The 23,983-nt window shown below is 49.7% G+C and overlaps 1 protein-coding gene across 2 annotated transcripts; it reads left to right on the top strand.

Annotated features, from left to right (window-relative positions):
- Positions 1-371: 371 nt before the first annotated feature.
- NOM1 (nucleolar protein with MIF4G domain 1) lies at positions 372-23,894 on the top strand. Of its 2 annotated transcripts, XM_040984372.1 has the most exons (12): positions 372-806; positions 978-1,517; positions 2,913-3,037; positions 10,076-10,271; positions 13,833-14,156; positions 16,280-16,390; positions 17,717-17,884; positions 18,620-18,741; positions 19,952-20,084; positions 21,201-21,332; positions 23,184-23,293; positions 23,605-23,894. In XM_040984372.1, the coding sequence occupies exons 1-12, from the start codon at positions 372-374 to the stop codon at positions 23,777-23,779; spliced, it is 2,571 nt and encodes an 856-aa protein (XP_040840306.1). In that variant the 3' UTR covers positions 23,780-23,894. The 2 variants fall into 2 exon arrangements, with proteins under 2 accessions (XP_040840306.1, XP_040840305.1); XM_040984371.1 differs by having other exon boundaries at positions 397-1,517.
- The last annotated feature ends 89 nt before the right edge of the window (positions 23,895-23,983 follow it).

Here is a 23,983-nt window from a genome sequence, read left to right as displayed (position 1 = left end):
GCATCACTCCACGAGACACTGCGAGGAATGAGAGAAGCAACGCTGTTGGTGCTACGGCCGGAGTCACACGGCACCCGAGACTTGGGTTACTCCAGCGTCAGGTCTCTCACAATCTGTGAAGAGCTTTGTTTCCTGAGAATGTGTGTGTGTGTGTGTGTGTGTGTGTGTGTGCTCCTTAGCAAGCAGGACGGTACCACGCGCGCCCAAGGCGGCCATTCTCGGCCCTGCTCTCCGCCAGGCCGCCTCGCCTCAGCCCGGCTCCCCGCGCGCCCGCCCACCCGACAGCAGGGGGCGCCGCCGCCCAGTCGGACTCCGCGCCCGCCCGGAAGTCCCGCCTCTGCCGGAAGACGCGCGTCGGCGTGTCTCGGAAGATGGCGGCGCCCAGGAGCGTGGCAGGTGCGGGTGCGGGCGGCCCTCGGAGCACCGTGACTGGCATGAAGCGTAAAGGCGGGCGCGGGTTTCGCCGCGGCCCCGGGGCTGGCGGGAAAGGGCCCCTCAAACGGCTTAAATTAGCGGTGGAGGGGTTCGTACAGGCCACCTCCGAGGGAGACGCTCCTGGCGCCTTCCAGGGCCGCGCTGGTGCCGGAGTGGGTTCCCGCCGCAACGGAAAGAAAAGCCGCAAGGAGCTGAAAAAGGAGAAACGACACCTTAAGAAAGTTCGCCGCCTGCAGAGGACGGGAGGCGCCGCCCAGGGTCCGCGAGATGAGGAGGAGGAAAGCGCCCGCCGTCCCACCGGGAAGGACCCCTCGTCCCCCAGGCAGCCGCCCTCGGCCCAGAAGACCAGGAGTGCCCCGGCCCCCAACAAGGCTCCATCTGGGCATCCCAGACCCCCGACCCCCAGCAAGGCTGCTCCTGGGCAGCCCGGACCCCCGGCTCCCAAAAAGGCTGCTCCTGGGCAGCCCGGACCCCCGGCCCCCAAAAAGGCTGCTCCTGGGCAGCCCGGACCCCCGGCCCCCAAAAAGTCTGCTCCTGGGCAGCCCGGATCCCCGGCAGCTGCCGAAGCTGCCGCCCGGAAAAGGGCCCTTCTCGCGGCCAACGAGGAGGAGGACCGAGAGATCCGAAAGCTGGAGCGCTGTCTCGGCTTGAACAAGCGTAAGAAGAAAGGGGACGGCAGCCCCGTCCCGCTCAGCTTCGCCCGCGACGGCCTGGACTACATCCTGGGAGCCCTGGGGTCTGGGAAGAGCAGCAGCGGCTTGTACGAAAGCAGTGAGGAGGAGGAGGAGGAGGACTCGGCGGACACACCCCCCGACAGTGACTTAGGGAGTGACTCGGAGGACTCTAGTGAGGGAGAGGAGGAAGATGGGGACGAGGAGGAAGATGGAGACGAGGAGGAAGAGGGGTTGAGGGCAGCAGGTGAGGGCGTGCAGAGTGAGGATGAAGATGAGGATGGACCACGGGGAGACGTGGAAGCCACGAGGAAGACTCAGGAGAAAAGGGGGAGAAAGAGAGTCCGATTTGCACAAGATGCAGAAGAGAGTCCTCCAAGGTCTTCAGAAGATGGTGATCCACCGGATGAGGTATGGCATACTCCCCCAGGGCCTTCTGGGGCTACCTGCCCAGCAGCAGGGAGGGGTACAGAGCAAAGGGCGGGTGACACAGGCATGTTGGTCGTTCGTTTGCATGCTCCTGGAAGGCAGCTGAGACACTCCTGGGGCCGTGGCTGCCACCTGGCTCTCAGGGTATATATCCCTTCTACCTGCGAGGCCAGGCCTCGTGTTCCTCACTGTTGACACCTGTCATCACCGGAAGGCTTTCGTGTCTGCTCCTGGCACCTTATCAACAATCCGTAAGTGCTGTCCGTTCCTCTCCCAGCGCAGTATTTTCTCCAACTCTACCCGAGTTTGTTTCACAGCCTCTTGAGGTGTAATTGACATCATATCTGAAGTAAGGTGCATCTCAGGAAAAACAGCTTCAATGGGGTGGACGTTCTGTGAGTGTAAGCTCCCTGCTGTAAGGCGCTGGCCGACCCGTGCTTGTCTTAAGGCCCGGCAGTGAGGTACCCACGGTTACAGATAAGCATGCGTAACCCCTTACCTTCTTCCCCAGCTGATGACCTAGGAAATTAGCTTGATTTTGATTTTATCATACAGGGTTCATAAAATGTGTAGAAAATGCATATTGCAGAAAAGCTGCTATTTTGAGTTTATGTTTTAGTGTAAATAGTGAAAAATATGTTTATTTTCACCTACTTGGAAGACAGAGTGGCAGAGTTTCCTTCTGCTGGTTCAGTCCCCCCAGAATGCCCTGTACGGCCAAGACTGGGCCAGTCAGGCCGGGAGCACAGCACTGTCCCCGTGTCTCCACGTGCCTCCCAGGAGACATCTGCAGGAACCTAGGTGGGAAGCGGAGTAGCCTGGACTCCAGCTGGCACTGCAGGCAGGGGCTGCAAGCGTCCTGGGCCCGGACAGCCCTCTGTGCCACAAGGCTTTTCCCGCCCAAGAATTTCTGTCTTAGTCATGTTTCCCCACAAAGATTTTGAGGTACCCTTGTACAAATTTAAAAAGTTAATTTTAAACAAATCTGAAATATTCGTAGGACACTTTCTTTGAGGTGTTGGCGCGCTTACCTGGGTGGCCGTGTGCCTGTACTTGCAGCACATTCATCCTGGGCGGAAGTGGTGGGTTCCAGGGCTCTGTGGGGAGGTGCTGGACGGCTGGAGCCAGCTTCCATAGAGGGGGAGAGGAGGCGCATGCGCAGCAGCTGAGGCAGGATTGCTCTCCCTGCCTTCCCCCCGTCCCGGGTGATGGAGGATGCGTTCATCCAGGCATGTTCATCTCAGCTGAGGTTCACCAGGAGCAGTGGTCAGTAGCAATAACTGCCTGCAGGTTTTTCTGGAATTTAAATACAAATTTAACAAGAGAAATGGGATTCGTCCACTGTTGTCTGTGACTTGGGGAATTCTCTTCTTGCAGAGTCTTGCTGAAAGCGCCGAGAAGTACATGCCGCCCCACGTGCGGCGAGCCGAGGAGCCGGTGGATGTCCCGAAGAAGGAGGAGCTAGAAAGGCTCAGGAAGCAAGTGAAGGGTCTGGTGAACAGGTAACTTGTCCTGGGGACTGCAGTAACCCCGGCAGTTAGGACGGGAGCGTTGGGGCTAGCCGCGGTGGTCTCCACTGGATGGATCCTTCTGCTCCTGCGTGTTTTAACCAGATCCTTGCCTTGCAACACACGACCCGAGTGATGAATACTTAATACTTGGTTTTCTTCTTTCTAGTTTGTGGCTTAAAAAAAAAAAAGATTTATTTATCTGTATTGCAAAGGCAGCTTTCTGGAGAGGAGAGAAAGAAAGATCTTCTACCTGCTAGTTCCTTCCCCAGATGGCCAGAGCTGAGCTGATTCAAAGCCAGGAGATTCTTCCAGGACTCCCACATGGGTGCAGGGTCCCAAGGCGTTAGTCCATCCTCCACTGCTTTCCCAGGCCACAAGCAGGGAGCTGGATGGGAAGTGGAGTAGCCAAGACATGAACCAGCACCCGTATGGAATCCTGGGATTACCTGTTTGAGCCATTGCACCGGGCTCAGTGTTTAATACTTTGAATGCCTTCCACATTTGAGAGCAGCCCACATGCCACATTGTTATTCTGAGAAGTGACCATGGCCTACCCACCTGTGGAAGCAGATTCTGCTCAGGAACTTGGTCTTCAAGGTTCTTTCTTTATTATTCATGCCTGCATTTTTTTTTAAAAGACTTATTTTTATTGGAAAGGAAGATATAGAGAGAGAGGAGGAGAGGCAGAGAGGAAGAACTTTCATCCGATGATTCACTCCCCAAATGACTGCAACGGAGCTGAGCCGATCCGAAGCCAGGAGCCTGGAGGTTCCTCCAGGTCTCCCATGCTGATGCAGGGTCCCGAGGCTTTGGTCTGTCCTCGACTGCTTTCCCAGGACACAAGCAGGGAGCTGGATGGGAAACAGGACCGCTGAGATTAGAACCAGTGTCCATATGGGATTCTGGCACATTCAAGGCAAGTACCTTAGCCACTAAGCCACCATGCAGGACCCCATGTCTGCATTTTATTATCCGTGTAACACAATAAGAAGTTGATGGGGCGGGGAAGGCAAATCCATGGCATAGTAAACTAGCTTCCAGCTATAGTGCTGGCTTCTCATGGGTGCTGCTGGTTTGAATCCCAGCTGTTACACTTCCATCAGCTCCCTGCTTGTGGCCTGGAAAGCAGCAGAGGACGGCTCAAGGCCTTGAGATCAGCACCTATGTAGGAGACTCATAATAGAGTCCTGGCTCCTAGCTTTGGATTGTCTCAGCTCTGGCCGTTGCAGATATTTGGGGAGTGAACCAGCAGCTAGAGAATCCCTGTGTCTCAACTCTATGACTCTGCTTTCCGGATAAAACTAAAAAGTAAATCTTTTTTTTTTTTTTAAGATTTATTTTTATTATTATTTTTTTTATTGGAAAGGCGGATATACAGAGAGGAGAGACAGAGAGGAAGATCTTCTGTCCGATGATTCACTCCCCAAGTGAGCGCAACGGGCCGATGCTATGCCGATCCGAAGCCAGGAGCCTCTTCCGGTCTTCCACGCGGGTGCAGGGTCCCAAGGCTTTGGGCCGTCCTCGACTGCTTTCCCAGGCCACAGGCAGGGAGCTGGAAGGGAAGCGGGGCTGCCAGGATTAGAACCGGCGCCCATATGGGATCCCGGGCGTGCAAGGCGAGGACCTTTAACCACTTGCACCACCGCGCCGGGCCGAAAAGTAAATCTTTAAGAAGAAAAAAATGGTCCCAGCGTGATAGCGTAATGGTTAAAGTCCTCGCCTTGCACATCCGGGATCCCATATGAGCGCCGGTTCTATCCCGGCAGCCCCGCTTTCCATCCAGCTCCCTGCCTGTGGCCTGGGAAAGCGGTCGAGGATGGCCCAAAGTCTTGGGGCCCTGCACCCGTATGGGAGACCCAGAAGAGCTCCTGGCTCCTGGCTTTGGATTGGCTCAGAGCTCCAGCTGTTGCAGCCGCTTGGGGCGTGAATCTTCGGGTGGAAGATCTTGCTCTCTGTCTCTCCTCCTCTCTGTGTATCTGCCTTTCCAATAAAAGTAAATACATCTTTAAAAAAAAGAAAGAAAAAGAAAAGAAAGAAGAAGAAGTCAATTTGAAACTGTGTAAGTGAAGCTTAATCCACTCTCTAGTTTGAAAAAGGAGCTAAAATCTCTCGTCTGTCCACCCCCTCTGGTTCCCCCCAGCGCTCCCTGTAGTCAGCCCACCCCGTCTGTGGTCCCCCCAGTGCTCCTTGTAGTCAGCCCATCCCCTCTGTAGTCCCCCCAGCCCTCCTTATAAGCCCCTCCCCACTTCGTGCCCCTCCCCAAGCCTGCTCACGTCACTGCTCTCTGACATCCAACACTTGGTCGGGTTTTGCCAGGTTTTGAATATGTATTACTTTTTTTTTTTTTTAAGATTTATTTATTTTTTATTGGAAAGGCGAATATACAGAAAGGAGGAGAGAAAGAGGAAGATCCTTCATCTGATGGCTCACTCCCCAAGGGACCACAAATGCTCGAGATGAGCTAATCCAAAGCCAGGAGACTCCTCCAGATCTCCCATGTGGGTGTAGGGTCCCAAAGTCTTGGGCCATCCTGGACTGCTTTCCCAGGCCACAGGCAGGGAGCTGGATGGGAAGTGGAGCTGCCAGGATTAAAACTGGCGCTGGCGCTCATATGGGATCCCAGAGTGTTCAAGGTGAGGACTTTAACTGCTATGTTATCGTGTCGGGCCTGAATATGTATTACTTTTTATTTAGAAAAACAGAGTCACGGAAAGTCAGAAGACTTTAAGGGAGGTCCTGTGTATGCTGCAAAACAATTAGAAAGGAAAATAGGAAAATGGACACGAATAACATTTACAAAGCTTATTTGGGTCTCATTGTTTTATGTGTGTGTGTAGTTCTTTGCAGCTTTCTTGCATGAAATTTCATGTAAACACCACCACAGTGAAGATATACAAGTGTTTATCACCACAAGGCTCTTGTGCTACCCTTTTATGGTCTCAATCACCTCTCTCCCCCAGAATTCCTTTTCTCTTTAATTAAAATCTGCTTACTATTTGCATGACACATGGTAACACACTCTTGTGATGTTCGTTTCCACATTAGCACAGGTGTGTGCTGAGTGGTTTTCAGGCACAGATATGTTCCTGCCGTGTGCACTCACTCATTGCAGTGGAGCGACAGAAGGTTAGCATTTTTCCAAACAGTACCGCTTTAGCTGAGGGTTGTCCCTGCCTCTGCAGGTATCAGATTAGGATAAACAGAAGTGTGACCTCTGAATTTGCAAGGAACATTTCATTGGGGCCACATTGTAGCTGTAAAGACAATTATATTGCTTTGAGATTTCATAGTTATTTGATTATACATGATATATGCTGGGTTACTGGGGACAAGAAAAGAATTACTCAAAGGTCAGAAATGTATATCAGTGTGAAACATTGGTAGTGGTAACTTTTTTTTTAGTTGTATAAATTTTATTTGGGTGGAGGGGAGAGATAAGGGGAGAAGCCACACCGAGCCTCCCACCCCATCCCAGGGTCCCCAGTGTGGGGCGTGCTCCCAGGGTCCTGCTCAACTAGTTTCGATAGTTAACAGTTCCGAATTACTGCTGATCTCAACTCTCGAGTCACGATGCAATCTCTCCAGACTCCACTGCTTGACTTAGTCCACCTTAGAGTCTCGTTTTGCCTAGATCTTCACTGCCAGCGCAAGTTTGGAGTAGTTGATCGATTTGTTCTGTCCTCCATCCTCTGTTGTGCTACCAGGTGTCCTCTGCAGACTCCATTGTACTGCCATATCCTCCATGTGCACCTGGACATGCTGTCCACTGCTCTGTCGAAGCCACTGAGTAGGCCCAGCTCTGACACATGCACTCCATGGCCAGACCATGGAACCTGCACTTCTCTTCTGGTTGGGGTTCGAAGTCCAGCAGTTCAGTTGCGGGGATTCCTAAAGAAACTTCATCTGAGGGCATCCCAGACCTGAATTTTTTTTTTTTTCAAGACCTGAGTCTTGTGTGTGCATTCTAGTATAGGGTCCGGTACAGTCTGTTGCCCAAATCAGCTTATGCATATGCTGGTGGTTGCAATTGCTGGGTCAGTTCTGTCTCCAGCCCTGTCTTCCATACAAACCAATGGGTGTTGGAGTCCATCCCAATCTTGCCTACCATACACTCAGCCTTCATGGACACTAGTGGGAGCTGTAGCATAGTCAGAGCAATCCACAATAACCCCACCAGGCCCGCCCTTTCTCTGGTTCCCATACTTGCCAGTATGTACAGCAGATTGGTCCAGAATGTCCTACATCCCATTCAGCTCTCATACATATCAGAGGGCACTGAGGCCTAGCTCAACCCAATGAGCGCCACTATGCATGTGGCGGATGCCACTCTCTGTCTAGCCATTCCTGTCACCAGGTCCTGGTTCTCATGCTCTCCAGTGGGAGTGATAACCTAAGAGGGAGGTGCCCACTATTTCCCTAATGAGCTCACTCCCACTCCCAGATCTTACACTCTTCAGGTGACTCTGCAGTTTAGCCCGAGAGTTTGTCCCCTAGTGCTAATGTCTGCCAGCTGATGCTGAGACAAAGCCCAACCAACCCTCACCTGCTCTGGCTTATGCGTGTACCAATAGGTAGAGTCTGCCCAGCCTGGTCTGCCATCAATCCCAGCTCTCACACTCACCAGTGGGAATAGTGGCCCAGCAGAGGAGCTCCTTGCAGCACCCTCTACTGGGTTTGCCCACTCTCCCCTGGCTCTCACATGTGCTGGTCAGGTGCTATGGCCCAGTCTAGCATGGCCTACCTTGCCTCGGCATTTGCCAGTGGGTGCTGTAGCCTGGCCCGGCCCGGCCTGGCCCACCCCCACTTCCAGCTCACACTGGTAGGAACTACAGCCTAGCTCAACCCAGCCAGCCCCCAGTCCTGACCCTAATGTGAACTGGCTGGTATTGCGGCCTAACCTGGCTCTGGGATTTGCCAGCAGGTGGTATGAACTGGCCCAGCCTGGCTCAGCCCAGATCTGAGCCAAAGTAAGCTTGTGGATACCGTAACCTGGCCTGGTCTGGGCTGCTCCATTTCTTGGTTCTTGCACTCAGCTGCAGGTTCTGTGTTCCAACAGAGGAGTTCCCCAAGTTCCTCCATCAGAACCTCTCCCAGTGCCAGATCTCGCGCACACCAGTGTGTCCATGGGCCAGTCCTACTTAGTCCACCTGCTGTCTTAACAGAAACAGAGTAGCCTTTCCTGACTGGCCTTCACCCATCTGGCTCTTACTGTTGGGTGCTAATGCCCAGCCAAGCCTGGTGCACACCCAGACATTGCTCACACGTGGCTCAGCAGGGTAAGAGACATAGCCTAGTCCATCCTACATATACCCTGGTCCTCACGAGCACCAGTGAGTGTTGGAGTCTAGCCCAGTCTAGCACACCTCAAATCCAGCCTACACTTGTGCTGAAGAACGCTGTAGCCATGTCCAGACCAGACAGCAGCCCCCACTCTGGCCCCTGTGCTCACCAGTGGGAACCATAACCCAGCCAGGGCATCCCCTTTGCTTCCCAGCCACAGATCTCATGGTTGCTAGTGGTTGCTCTGACCCAGCTTGCAAAGCTCCTCACCTGTCTGGGCCTTTGCCTTTTGATGCTGTAGCTGGCCTAACCTGGCCTGCCCCCAGTCCCAACTCTTGCTGGTGGGTGCTACAACCTGACCCTGCTCAGTCTGGTCTCATCCCTGGCTCATGGAAACCAGTAGCTGTCAAGCCTAACCTGGCGTGACCTGCACTCATCCTGGTTTCTGCCCTCGCCAGTGGGCTATGGTTTGCTCGGCACACCCCCCCACCCCCAATCCACCTCCTTCTGAAAACCAATTCACACACTTTTCACACACTTGCCAGTAGATGGAGTTATACAACCCAGCCTGCCTCACACTCAGGCCTGGACCATGTACTCACCAGCAGGAGCTCTAACCTACTAGGGAAGTTTCCTAGGTTCCCCCACTCAGGCCACTCCCAGACCCAGGTTACATGCACGCCAACAGGTGCTTGGCCCTTACCCAACATGGCCTTCTCCATCCGTCCTGGCCTTTGAGCTGGTGCGACCTGGCCCGCCCCACATGCTGTTTTAGGGTGCTCATGCGAGTGCTACAGCATGGATCTGTGCCACTTGTTCCCAGCCTCAGTATCTGTGAGCAACAGTGAGTTCCATCACCATCCCGACTCATAAGCTAACCAATGGGACTTGTAGTTCCATAAGGTTGGGCCCACATTTCCTCTACAGAATCCACCCAGGATGTGGTTCTCTGTATGCTGGTTGGTGTCATGGCCCAGTCTAATGTGACCCATCCCCTGATCTGACACTCACTATCAGGTACGCGTTCTAGCCTGTCAGGCCCCCAGCCATAGCTTACATGTGCACTGGCATGTGGTACTCAGCCATGTACCATGCTAACAGGCCCAACCCAGGACTCCGCTCTATGCTGGTGCATCAGTCTAACCCATAAAGATCTTCAGTTCTCTCCTCTCTAAACCACCAGGTCTCAATTTGCTTGCATACCTGCAGGTACAATGGCTTTGTCTTTGAGTGTCCCTCAGGATTCATTTCTCACCTACACTTACAGTGGCCTTATCCATTGGGCTCATACCCCAGGGCTTGCCACCAGGCAGCCAGTGGTCGAAGCTTGGGGCAGGTTGGCCTTCTGGTTACCCATAAGCCCAGGATCCTCCTCTGGCCTAGCAATGGTGATCCCCAGCAGGAAGCCTGGCTGGCATAGGTTCCCCCAGCACCGACGCCATTGCTCAGATTTACCTGGACTTCACGCGATGGGCGGAGCCATGATCCTGAGTGCCCAAAGCTGTCTGAGATCCGTCCCCAGCATGGTCTCTGTGCACAGGAAATTCTTGGATCTTGGGCTTGGACAAGCCCAGGATCCTCCTCCCACTCAACAGCAGTGGATGGGGGGCCAGGAACCCCAGCAGGAAGCCTGGACCCAGGGCAGCCACCCTTGTGGCTGCTCAGACTTACCTCTGGTAGTAGTACCTTCATAACCGAGAAATGATTCCTAACTTGAAGCATTGTCACAGTGTTTGTGCTTCACTGCAGGTTGAGCGAACCAAACATGGCGTCCATCAGCAGCCAGCTGGAGGAGCTGTACATGACCCACAGCAGGAAGGACATGAATGACACCCTGACTGCCACCCTCATGGATGCCTGTGTCACTGGCTCAGCTATGCCCAGCCGCCTGATGATGGAGCACATTCTCTTGGTCAGCATTCTTCACCACACTGTGGGAATCGAGGTAAGGTTGCAGCTGTTTGTACACTGCTTGTGTCTTAAAGATGGTTGTTTCAGTGAAAGGTCTGGTAAATGCTGATTGTGTGGTATAGATTGTTTGCTCATGTTGATTTCTTTTTGATTCCTAATAAATGCTATATGGTCTGTTACTTCATTCCTTTTTTAAAAAAAAAAAAGGTAGATTTATTTATTTTTATTGGAAAATCAGATATATATGTTCTGTCTTCTGGTTCACACCCCAAGTAGCAGCAACAGCTGGAGCTGAGCCAATGCAAAGCTAGGAGCTTCTTCCGGGACTCCCATGTGGGTGCAGGGCCCCAAGGCTTTGGGCCGTCCTCGACTGCTTTCCCAGGTCACAAGCAGGGAGCTGGATGGGAAGTGGGGCAGCTGGGACACAAGCCAGCGCCCATATGGAATGCTGGCACATGCAAGGCGAGGACTTTAGCCACTAGGCTCTTGTGCCAGGCTGTTCGAACTCTTGTAGATTGGGCCTGTCCAAGGGCTACTTCAAAATACACAGATTTGCCCAAACACATTAGCCTTGAGGGCTAAAAGCTGCGTGGAGTGGGCTGCAGGTGCTGCTGAGTTGAGAACATGCGCTGTCGTGTACAGTGGTCTCAAACCTCGAAGTCTTCCCCTGTGGCGTCACTAAGATTGAGTCACTCCATGCAGCAGGCACAGGAAGGCCAGCTGTACTCTCAGAAGTACATCATTTGTAATCCACATTGCATACGAAAATCTCTTGCACTGTGTTCTCTAGCTTGCAATTCCTACCACAACGTTTTATCACTCTTCTAGATAATCTCCTGAACCACATGGAAGCTTACAGCCCTGCAGGGCGTTGGGAAGCTGAGGACAAAAGAGAGATGGGGCTAGACCCATAGTCTTCGGAGCAGCCGAAGGCCTGGCTGCCTAGGTTATCTCAGTTACAAAATGACTGTGGCCAACTGCTTTGGGAATCGCTCCTTGGAAGTATTTTTTTTTTAAATTTCTAAGAGCTATATTCATTTTCACGTATGAATGTGGGAGTCCATTTTCTCATCATTACAAATCGTAATGGATTACTGCACACTATTCATAGTGTCTTGTGATTACCCTAATTCAGTACTGTTCTGTGGCTTTTTTAGTATGTCTGTCATTCTAGACCAAATTGGTATACTTCATATGACTTAACAATCAAAATGATTTTTAGTACAAGCAACATTTCACTGAGTTACATTACAGATCGTGGACTCTGACCACCCACAGTACATTGGGAATTTGCTTGATTGGAAAACATGAGATTATGGCTCCTATTTGTCATTTAAGCCTTCACTAATAGCACAAAAGACAGCAAAATGACTTGTTCCAAGGGGAAGTCATTACGGTGCGCCAGCTAATGACAGCCACTCAAAGTTCTGCCAGAGTGTGATGGGCTCTCAGGATGCTGTTTCCATTAAACTTCTTTAAAGAAGTGTCTTAAAGATCATGATTTTAGCTACTGAATTCCTTTCATAATCCATTTAAAATAAAAAATTACGTCTTTGCAGCTCGATGTTAAAAATTGACGCATAAGGATTTATGTCGGGTCAGGCATAGCATAGTGGGTTAAGCCATTACTTGGTGAACCCGTGTCAAAGGACCTGGGATTGAGCATTGTCTGGCCCTCCAGACCAGCCTCCTGCTAGTGCACTTGGGGGAGCCCATGATGTTCAGACTGATGGGTTCCTGCTGTTCGCATGGGGCACATCAGTGGAGCTGCGGCTCTGGCTGCGGCCTAACCTGGACCCAGCTTTGCCAGCAGCTGGGAGTCCACCAGCAGAGAGGCAAGGTTTCTGTCTGGCTCTTGCTTCTGTCACTTTGCCTTTCAGATAAATAAATATTAAAAAGAATTTGTGATGGTGCTCAAGTGTCTTTAGCAGCATGGATTTTATTCATAGATTTACACATCAACATTATTTGATTTGAAGATGTTAAATGGAATTTGAAATTTTGGCATTCTGCTTGTATGAATGAAGCATACTTGAGGATATTTGCCTGAATTTTTTATTATATATTTAAATATAAGATATTCATATGTAATGTATTTATATATTCAGGTATATCTGTATCAAAGTCAAAATTACACAGAGAGGGAGAGCCAGAGAGAGATCTTCCATCTGCTGGCTCACTCCTCAGATGGCTGCCACAGCCAGAGTTGGGCCAGTCTCAAACTGAGCATGGTGCTCTGGGTCTCCCACGTGACTGCAGGAGCCCCAGGACTTGAGTCACCCTTTGCTGCCTTCCCAGCCCGTTCACAGGGAGCTGGATCAGAAAGGGAGTGGCTGGGAGATGAACAGGTTGCCTGTGTGGGGTGCCGTCGCAGCAGCTGGATGATTAGTGTGATCTGCCAACACGCTAGCCTCCAGTCTCAGATACTCAAAAACTAAAAAGTATGTATAATCTGTCAGTTCTGACTTCTAAGAAGTCAGTTTTGCCTCTGCCATTCAGCCTTTCTCTGGATCCTTCGAGCACTTTCTTTTGTTGCAACCCAGCAGTGCTCTGTACATGTTTCCCTGTCATTTCTAACCTGTTGTCATCAACAGATTTTCACCACCAGCAACATATCTGCCCTCAGTCCTGCCACATTCCCAGCCCAGCCCTACTAACCCATTTCTATTCACGTGCTGGTTCCCCATAGTCCGTACTTCAGCTGTCTGATTCAGTGACGTGTCACACTCCTCCGGTGTCATCCTGCGGTCATGCTGGTGCCTTCCCTCTCCTCCCCAGGCCAGCACAGCTTCCTCCCTCACACTGCAGCTCCTGACTGGGCTGTTGGCGTCATTCCCTGTCTCTCCCGTGCCCCTGCCTCCGCCTTCTCCAGTCTCAGCTTGGGCTGATGACAAATAATGACACTAGCAAGATTCGTAACTACCACTTCTCCCTTCAAGGTTTGGTAGCCGTCTCCCAATCACAGATTCACCTCCAGCACGTGCCTGGGTAACGTGGCTGTGAATGGATCGAAGGGCAGAAGGAAGGCGCTGCCGGGCCCTCAGCAGCTGCTGCCATCCTGGGCACCGTGTCAGCGGCTTCCCTGAGCTCCCCTGACTACAGGTCCAGGCTCAGCAGGCTGAACTGACGGATATGTTGCTACACTGCCCTTCAAACCAGAGACTCGGTGGGACTCATCCATTGCACCTGGTCCCTTCTAGTACCTGTCTGTTGGGTAGCCTTTGAGGTTAGGTTTTTCTACTTTATATGTCACTTGCGTCGCTTCCTTGTAAGAAATTTATTTGATGTGTAAATTAATAAAGTCTTCAGATTTGAGTATTGTTCGTAGAATATTTTAGATACAGACATGTTCTTACGATTTTTAGAGTGTGTTTTTTTCCCCCCTAAGGAACCAAAATGGCTGCTGGCCAAAAAATCTCTTTGTTGTTGTGAAAGAAAAGGAAGTAGGAAGAACCTTTACAGTAATTGAAGCTGTGCCCTGCTCATGTCCTGCCTTACTACATTTTGTGTGCTGATTTTAAAAGTACCAGTTGAATTTGTTAAAACCTCAGTAGGCCTTAACTGCCTGTTGGTCCCTCTCTCTGTCCTCCTTCAGGTCGGCGCTCACTTTCTGGAGGCCGTGGTGAGGAAGTTTGATGCCATGTACAGAAATGGAAGTGAAGGGAAAGAATGTGATAACCTGTTCACCATCATCGCCCATTTGTACAACTTCCACGTGGTGCAATCTCTACTCATCTTTGACATTTTGAAGAAGCTTATTGGAACTTTCACAGAAAAAGATATTGAACTAATCCTGTTAATGCTGAAGAACGTGGGCTTTTCCCTGAGGAAGGATGACGCCTTGTCGCTGAAGGAGCTCATCACCGAGGCCCAGACCAAAGCCAGCGGGGCAGGCGACAGGTTTCAGGACCAGACTCGGGTACGAATGTGTTCTTAGACTGCTTCCTAAATGCCTGAAACCCCACAGACTGACCCCAACTTAAAATAATGACTTTATCTTCTGCCTTTTCTAGTTTCCTAGCTATATTTAACACTCATCTGTGGGAAAGAATAAAATAAAAAAGGCTTATTGAGGAGGCCGTGTGGCATGGAGCTCAAGTCTCAGTGTGTCTTGGCCCACTGGCGCTGGCAGTTAGAAGACAGGATATAGCTCGAGTCTGCCAAGCCTTGGTTACCCCTCTGTAAAATGGGACAGTCATAGCTCCTACCTCACTGGCTGTTCCGATAGTGCAAGGTGTAGAATGGCATGTGGTGTGCCCAGTTGAGGAACAAGAAAAGACCAGTGTGGGACAGTTCTCCCAGGGGACAGGGCTCGGACTTGGTCCTGAGGCTTCCGAACCATCATGGAGAACTGGGAATTTACCTAGAGATCTGAAGTGACGTCTTCCTTGATCACCTTAAGGAAGGGCCAGGCCGTTGCAGGAGTCCAGGAAGTTGAGCGTGGCTTGCAAGAGTGCAAGTCAGAGTAGCCAGACGTGTTGGAGAGTGACGAAAGAGGCAAGCAGCAGGACATGCAGTAGGCAGCTCTTCAAGGGAGATATTGCCGGGTTTTTCCTACAAATATTTATTATGTAAAAGACAAAGTCACTTAGAGGAGAGATCTTGCATCCACTGGTTCATTCCTCCAGATGACCATGATGGCCAGGGCTGAGCCAGGAATTGGGAGCATCTTCTGGGTTTCCCACATGGCTGCAGCCCACGGGCCATCTTCTGCTGCCTTGCCAGGCACATTAGCAGAGAACCGGGCAAGAAGTGGAACGGCCGGGACACAAACTGGCACCCACATGGGATCCCACGCTGCAGGTGGGCTTTACCTGCTACAGCCCAGCACTGGCCCAACGGTGCTATTTTAGAAGCATTGCAATCAGAGAACCTAGGTTGGCTGTGAAAGGTTTTGACTGTGGCACGGTAACCTCATGGCTAAAGTCCTCACGTTGTACACCCTGTGTAGACGCAGGTTCGTATCCCGGCTGCTCCACTTCCCATCCAGCTCCCTGCTTGTGGCCTGGGAAAGCAGTTGAGGATGGCCCAAAACCTTGGGACCCTGCATCCGTGTGGGAGACCTGGAGGAGGCTCCTAACTCCTAGCTATTGCAGCCTCTTGGGGAGTGAACCCGTGGACGAAAAATCTCTCTCTCGGTCTCTCATTTCCTTAAATCCGACTTTCTAATAAATAAATAAATGATTAAAAAAAAAAAAGGTTTTGGCTGGGTGAGAGTCCAGGGTGACTTCCTATCAGGAGTTCTAGAAGGTGGGAGCGAGTGGGGTAGCCTGGCCTAGGACAGAGCATGAAGAGACCCCGAGGTACACCACATCAGCATGTAGCCACATGAAGAGGGAAGACTTGGCAGGTGAGAGGAAGGCGTGTGGGAGGAATGAGAAAGGCGACAAGCCCGGGGCCTGGAGTGTGCCCTGCCGTGTGAAAGTGAGCAAAGCACAGCGTGGACTGTCTGGAGCTGGGCATGTTGGGAGGAAACAGAGAGTGAATGTAAATGTGCCTGAGGTTTTTAAAATTAATAATGCTGATAGTTGTAATTAAACAGCTGACTCTACTACATATCAATTATACACCATGTAATACGGATCTCTGGGTGTAACTTTTATAAAATATTATTTCTCCAAATATTATTTGGAGAAGTCACAGAGGAATTATGTGGAAGTCTTTCATATATTTTAAACTTTGTTGTATGATGTTATTTCTGATGTAAACTTTATAAAGAAGTTTTTGACAAGCCACTGGTGGGGAGCAGCTGAGACGAGGCGAGGCCACTTGAGGATGCGGAGTGGCTCGGGGAGGATGCCAGGTGCAGGGGGAGCACTTGCACAGCTCTTTGCGTGTTGGAGGGTGGAATGACAGGTGAGGCTGGGAGAGTGGAAGAGAGAAGGGACTCTTTTAAAATACGAGTGCAGCTCTGAGTTGAAGTTGGGGCTGACTGTCATCCTTGGTGATGGCCCTGTGCCTCAGGAGTGAGGTGTGTCTTGCTCAGTCAAATAGTCGCTGAAACTCTCTGAAATGATGGATTTTAATCTGTGTTCTTTGAAGATTCGGTTCATGCTGGAAACGATGTTGGCGCTGAAGAACAATGACATGCGCAAAATTCCAGGCTACGATCCCGAGCCAGTGGAGAAACTGAGGAAGTTACAGAGAGCTCTGGTGAATGGCTTGTAATTGTCTCTCTCTCTGATTTTTTTTTTTTCTTAAAAATTATTCATTTGAAAGAGTGACTGGGTGGGAGGAGGGGGATTGAGCGCCTCCATCTGCTGGTTCACTCTCCAAATGCTGCAGCAAACTGAGTGCGATGTGGCTGAAGCCAGGAGCCCTGCCTTGCTCTCCCGGCGGTGGCAGGACTCACACGTTGGAGCTGTTCCTCCTAGAGTGCGCATGAGTAGGGATTTGGATTGGAAGCGCAGCAGCAAGCACTTGAACCAGATACTTACATGGCGTGAAAAGAAAGAAAGGGTTGGATCAAAAGGCAGGTGCTTAGTCTGTCCAATGAGAGTTTTAAGGATGGATGCTACTCTTGTTGTCTGTCATGATATCCCAAGTGCTTTGGTGCTGACTGCCAAACATTCCTGTGCAGGAAGGTCAGTGGCGGTCGAGCCTCTCCTGTGTTTGACCTGAGGCCGAGGGGGCTCACCTGTGTGCGCTCCTTGGCTGTTGGCTGCATGTGGCCGGGCTGACCCTTGCCAGCCTGACACGTGTCAGCCATGCTCACCTCCTCACCTGCAGCTGAGTCCGCGGCAGCTTTCCAGACAGTGTTGCTTGGGTCGTGAGCCCACAGATCTCACATATGAAGTCCTTGGGTTTAAAGTCTGATTTTGGCATTATCCCAGGCAGGTTTAACTGTTCTAGTTGTCAGTGGTTCATCACAATACAAATATGCCCAAAATGCCATTATCAAAAAAATGGAAAAGCATCTCAGTTGGGGCAGGCATTTTTCATAGCAGCTAAAGTGACACTGGGAATGCCTGCGTATCACAGTGCCTTGTGTTCCATTTTGCTTCTGATCCAACTTCCTGCTGATTTGCACTCTGGAGAAACATGATGGCTTAGGTCCTAGGATCCTGCACTCAGGTGAGCAGATGGCTTAGGTCCTAGGATCCTGCACTCAGGTGAGCAGATGGCTCAGGTCCTAGGATCCTGCACTCAGGTGAGTGGATGGCTCAGGTCCTAGGATCCTGCACTCAGGTGAGTGGATGGCTCAGGTGCTAGGATCCTGCACTCAGGTGAGCGGATGATGGCTTAGGTCCTAGGATCCAGCACTCAGGTGAGCAGATGGCTCAGACCCTAGGATCCCTCCATGCCGATGGGAGACCTGAATGGAATGCTTGCCTCCTGGCTTTGGTCTGGCCCAGCTCTGGTTGTTGCAAGCCCTTGTGAGTGAATCAGTGAATTAAAAATCTGTTTCTGTGCCTTTCAAATAAAACCAAGGATGACCTTTTTAAGATTCCAGGCCTCACTAGATCTCTCTTTAACCAGGTCCGCCACGCTGGGTCAGGGGCAGAGACTCGGCTTCGCATCTCCTGGGACAGCGTCTTGAATGCTGAGCAGACAGGTCGCTGGTGGATTGTGGGCTCTGCATGGAGTGGGGCCCCAATGATTGACAACAGTCAGCAGTCAAATCCACAGAAACAGCATCCAGGGACGGTATGGAGACCCCTGGACTTGACATTGTCGGACTGTAGACACCCCTGCCACATCTGGCTATGGCTTACCTACACGAACCCCATTATTGTTTGGGATTACTCTTCTGAAATGCATGACACGATCTATTTGAGGATCTTACCAAAATTGCTTTTATGTTATAATTCTGTGTCTGTGTTTAAGGATTTTTTTTTTTAATTCAAAACAAATATACTACACAGAAGTAAAAGTTGAGTGAAGGTAATGCATAGAAATTAAAGCATTCATTTTACAAATACTGCTTTTTGAAATTTAGACACCGTGTTTTAACAAGTAGTGTGCATTCTTGCCCATTAATCATGAATTTCAAATTGTGAGACTTTTTTTACACATCAGTGTAAAGTCTTGTGTTTTATCCAGACTTCTTTGATTTTTCCCAGGGTCTTCCCCGGCCCTGCAGTCTCACCTCCTGCTGTTGGTTGTGACTTCCCAGGCTCCAGCACAGGCCCCCGCCTGAGCACACACAGCGCTGAACGTCTCACACATCAAGTGCTTGCCTTTTGTGGGGAGATTCTGTGTGTGTTAAAATCATATTGAGCTAAAGTCATGGGACATATTACTTTGTCTTACGAAACTTTAGTAACTGCATAAAGTGAAATTTGGAATAATATTGTTCAGAAAACAGCTTTCATCAAGACATCTGTGTGTTGTGTTGGTAAGAGATTTCTGCATGATCCATGTTGATCACTTCTTATTTAGGTTAGTTCAAAGATGCTAGAACTTGCCCGGAAACAGCGGATGAACACCGACATCAGGAGGAACATATTCTGTACGATAGTGACCAGCGAGGATTTCCTGGATGCCTTTGAAAAGCTCCTAAAGTAAGCATGTGTGGGGACAGTTTGACCTGTTATTTAATCAGGCGTTGCAGAAGAAATAAGTTGGTTTCTTGGTGGTGGTTTCGGCTTTTGAGTTGTACCCGATGGGATCAGATGCAGCTGAGGAATAGCTGGGTGCCCCTTAATTTGCATGCACCTGCTGGGCCTGTGTGTCCCCTCGTTAGCCACCCACTGTTTCTAATTGGTTGGAGGTGGTTGAGCTTGGGAGCGTTTTGCTGTATAGATTTGGTGATTTTGACTGCAAGTACTATGATGGATTACTTTAAAATGCATGTAACTTTTTCATTCAGATTATCCTACTTCTTATTTAAAACTTTCCAGAATGCTGTTATGAGATTGTTCACAGATCTGTGTATTTTCACTTGCAGACAATTTAGTGATATTTCCCTCTCCTCTGTTTGAATCCAATTTAGAATGATGTATAAGGGGAAATGGCTGTTTGCAAGATTCTGATCATTGGGATTTAATTTTCTGAACGGTCTGCCCTGGTAGCAGGCATGGAAGCTGGCTGCAGCTTCCTGTCACTTACTGTACCTTTTCTGTTCGCTAGTTTTGAAGAGAGCCCATGTGCTCTAGCCATGGGGTCTGACTTTTCCTTTCTTTGCAAGTACTTTTTACACAGTTAACGTCGTGTTTTCAGGATTTTAGTCTATAAAACTATTCATTTTTTCTTATTTGAAAAATTTTACAGAGAGGAGAGACAGAGAGGTCTCCTGTCCGCTGATTCACTCTCCAAACAGCTGCAGTGGCCAGAGCTGAGCTGACCTAAAGCCAGACTCCAAAAGCTGCTTCAGTCTCCCGAGTGGGTACAGATGCCCAAGAACTCTCCTGTCCCAGGCCATAAGCAGAGTTAGATCAGAACTAAGCGGCTGGAACACAAATTGGCACCCATATGGGATGCTGGCACGCCCTCCCCCGAGCCAGGGAGGAGAGTCAGCCTGCACCGCACAGGCCCTTTTGTGGCTGGCTTAGAACTTGCACGTCGTGTTGCCCCATCTCACATTTTACCATATTACCAGAGAAATCGGGGACTGAGCTGGTCCTGGGGTGCTCTTGTCTGTTGCTGCCACAGGTCCTCTGCCCGGCTCAGCAGCATCTAAACTCACACAGACAGGCCTGTGCCTTTCTGAGGGAGTGTGGCTGTGAACAACTTGGAAAGCAAGTGATGTCTTAGTGTTCTTTTGTCTTACAGGCTTGGACTGAAGGATCAGCAGGAGAGAGAAATAATCCACGTCCTTCTGCACTGTTGCCTTCAGGAAAAAACTTACAATCCCTTCTACGCATTCCTGGCCAGCAAGTTCTGTGAATATGAAAGGAGGTTTCAGGTAGCACTCAGTAGGAGACCAGATGTGGTTCAGCCCGTCTAAAGTGACTTTCCCGAGTCTGCTGCAGCCCTGACCCCATGGCCCGTGCTAGTCCTCCGCCCACCTTCCATGGGAGAAGAGGCTGGTTCAGAACATCCACTGAACCCCCGTGTGCTGCCGCTGCCCAGCCATATGTCCTGCTGTTTACAGCTGGGCTCAGGGATGTCTCTTCATTTTTATAATATGCCAATCTTGTAATGTAGCTTGCTGGTAACTTAAAAAAAAAAAAAGATTTATTTATTTTTATTGGAAAGGCAGATATACAGAGAGAGGAGGAGAGACAAAGAGAAAGATCTTCCATCCGATGGTTCACTCCCCAAGTGACCACAACAGCCGGTGCTGTGCCAATCCAAAGCCAGGAGCCAGGAACCTGCTCCAGGTCTCCCATGCGGGTGCAGGGTCCTGCTTTCCCAGGCCACAAGCAGGGAGCTGGATGAGAAGCAGAGCTGCCGAAATTAGAACCAGCACCCATATGGGATCCGGCACGTTCAAGGCAAGGACTTTAGCTAGTATGCCACCATACCGGACCCAACTGGTAACTTCTTTAAAGAATTCCTTGGTATCTGCTGACTGAAAGAAAAAAGTGAAATCATTTCAACTGTTGTCCAGGAAAGGACAGTGTAGTTAACTCTTAAAAGTCTTGCTTCTTCAAGCATTAAAAATACATTCGTAAGATATGGAATGTGTGGTGGCATAGTAGGCTAAGCCTCTGCCTAAGGAGCTAGAATCCCCTATGGGTACCACTTTGATTTCCAGTTGCTCCATTCTGCATCCAGTTCCCTGCTTGTTGCCTGGAAAAGCAATGGAGGACGGCCCATGTGCTTGGGCTGCTGTACCCGCATGGAAGACCCAGAAGAAGCTGCTTGGTCCTGGCTTTGAACCGGCTCAGCTCCAGCCATTGCAGCTATTTGGGGAGTGAACCAGCAGGTGGAAGCTCTCTGTTTCTCTAACTCTGTATTCCCAGTGAAAATAAATTAAAAAAAAAAAAATAGAATTACCTTTAGAGTATCTTCTTAGTGCTTTATTTGAATAGTTCATTACATTTAACTTTTTTTTGTTTCTAACTTGTTACCTTAGATGACTTTCCAGTTCAGCATTTGGGACAAATTCCGGGACTTAGAAAATCTGCCAGCCACTAATTTCTCTAATTTGGTTCACCTGGTAGCTCACTTGTTGAAGACAAAAGCACTTCCACTTTCCATTTTAAAGGTATGTATGACACGTGAAAATTTGGGGTTTTCTTTTTTTTAAAGCTATAGAAATAGTAGTATAGTTGCTTATATTTTGTGCTTTAAAAAGCAAGTTTTCTTAGATCCTGATTTACCAGAAATATGGTTTCATTGTCATCACTGACATTGAAAATAGCCAAATTAACACATGGTATAAACGTGTGTAGTAAGTGAAGGCATAGTTAATTTTTCTGGTAATCTGAGTATGTTTTGGGGTTTGACTGCTCGTCCCGATAAAATCCTGAACCAGTCGCTGTTAACTTGGGAGGGAGATGGAGGAAGTGGGAACTGGTCTCTCTCGTCGTGGATGAGCTTGTCCAACTGGGTGCTCTTCCCTGCCCCGCTGCACTGTGGGACCGCAGAGCAGGGGCTGCGGTGTCCCTCTGGAGTCGCCCGTGAACCCTAGAGGCTGGGAGGGGGAGACCTCAGGGATCTGAATATCCTAAGAAAGATCCTGGACTGCGGAGGAGCCTGTGGGTTAAGACGCGAGCAGGTGAACTGACTGAGGGATTCTGGCCTCGGTGCTGTGGCTTTCCTGAGCTGCAGGACAGCCGCCGCCCCGTGTCTCAGCGGTACAGGAACATGTCCTTTGCACTGTCCCCACGTCTCCTGTGTGTTGCTGTGCTTTGGCCACTTTACACTGAGGACAAGAGGTCTGGACCTTACACTGTATTCTGAAAGCTAGTGACTTAGAGCGCGCAAGTTCATTGCTGCTTCCCTGATGCTACAGGCAGGTGGCCAGGGGTGGTGAGGAGCAGCTGCCCCCCAGGGGCAGCCCTGGGAGAGCCCCACCCTGCCAAGGGGCTGCCCTGCCTCCGAGCTGGGCCTGTGTGTGTAAGACCCCGCATGACACTGTTTCACATGTTTTTAACGTCTCCCATGTCTGCAGTGCTGCACTGTCACCGTATTCTTAGCAATGTTCTACAATTCAGCTTTTGTAATTCGGCTAAAGGTTGTAGTTTATCAGTGTTAATATCTCTAATTCTCATTTTGTTACTTCTCTTTTCTGCAGTTTATGTGTTTATGTGTTTCAAAACTTCTTTGATAGTTTTCTAGGAGCTATACTCACACAAGGGTACAGAGTTCCTAGAAAAATGGAATTAAAACTTCACTGTAAAGTAGAAAATTTTAATTTCCTCAAAGACTTCATGGAAAATGAAATTTTTTAAAGTTTATTTTGGTGCAAAAAACTTTGAAATTCATACAGACAAAGGGTATTCAGACATTCATAAAAGGCCATGCATTCATTTGGCATGGGTGTGACATGGTGTGGTCATTCCAGCAGACACTTAGGACATTGTCCTGAATGGGTGCCTGCTTGCGGACCTGCTTGTTTCACTCCTGCTCCACCTCCCCGCTCATGCACCTGGAAAGCCACCGGAGAGAGCCCGGGTGCCTGGCCTGCCTCCCACGTGGGAGACTGAAAGGAGCTCCAGGTTCCTGGCTTGATCCTGTCCTGGCCCGGCCATGCAACCTGGTGGGTTGTGTACCAGCCACCTAAAGATCTCTCGTCTCTCCCTCTCTCTGCCTTTCAGACACTCCCACATCCCCCTTGGAATAAAGTCTTTTTTTTTAAAGTGAAATTTCTAACTTATAAGATATATCCTCCGCATCAACTTTATTTAACAGGTTTACCCCCTTGCCAGCAGTAGATGTTTTTTCTTTCTTTCCTTTGCTTTTGCTTTTCCTTTCACTATTTAGCCTCTTAAAAATTGGAGTAAAGAGGTGTGAGAAAGAATTGAATGTTGAATCTTACTAACTATATTTACAAATCAATATAAGTCATTTGAATCTACATGACTTTTATTTTTCTCTGTATCTTGTCTGTTAGGTAGTTGAATTCAGTGAATTGGACAAACCCAGAGTCCATTTTTTGCGGAAAGTGTTGAATATTCTGTTAGTGGAAACAGAAGCGGAAGACCTTGGTTTAATATTTACAAGGTGGGTTTCTAAGCTTATTTCTATAAGACATGGAAAAAATAGAGATTTTTTTTCATGATTCTTAAGAGCAGCTTAATAAATTACTTGAGTTTTAATTTTTAAGATAATATTTTGGCATCAGATTTGGGAAACATTGAGCTTGCCTAACGCAAGCAGTGATTTGTAACAAGCAGAATATGTTATGAAGTTCTTAATAGAGAATTCCCCTTTTCGAGGAAACTGGGGTCTATCAAGGACTTGAAGAGACGCAGAGTGGAGATCTAGCAGGGATTCGGGCGTCCCCGTCACGGGTGTGTGCGGTTCCCTTCCAGGGTGTCTGACAACCCCAAGCTGGGCATGCTACGGGAAGGCCTGAAGCTGTTCATCAGCCACTTCCTACTGAAGAACGCGCAGGCGCACAGCAGTGCCGAGGAAGCCAGCCTGCTGCGGGAGAGAGCTGATCTTGCCACCAGGTCGCTGCAGGGGAAGGCGGCCCTGCGGATGTAGCCGGGAGCAGTGGAGGGCAGCGCCTGGACTGCACGGTGGTCTGCCGCCTGTGTGAGAACTCTGTCAGCTCTAATGTATTTATTTATTTATTTCACTGCATTTGAAAAGTGGAGATGGATATTCCAGCTTCTGATTCACTTCTCAAACACCTGCAGCAGCAGGGGCTGGGCCTGGCCAACGGCATAAACCCCCAGAGCTCAGCTC

This window comes from Ochotona curzoniae, unplaced genomic scaffold (assembly GCF_017591425.1).
Source record: "Ochotona curzoniae isolate NIBS_2020 unplaced genomic scaffold, NIBS_Ocur_1.0 contig_4105, whole genome shotgun sequence".
NCBI lineage: Eukaryota > Metazoa > Chordata > Mammalia > Lagomorpha > Ochotonidae > Ochotona > Ochotona curzoniae.
This window is presented reverse-complemented; position numbering and strand designations above follow the sequence as displayed.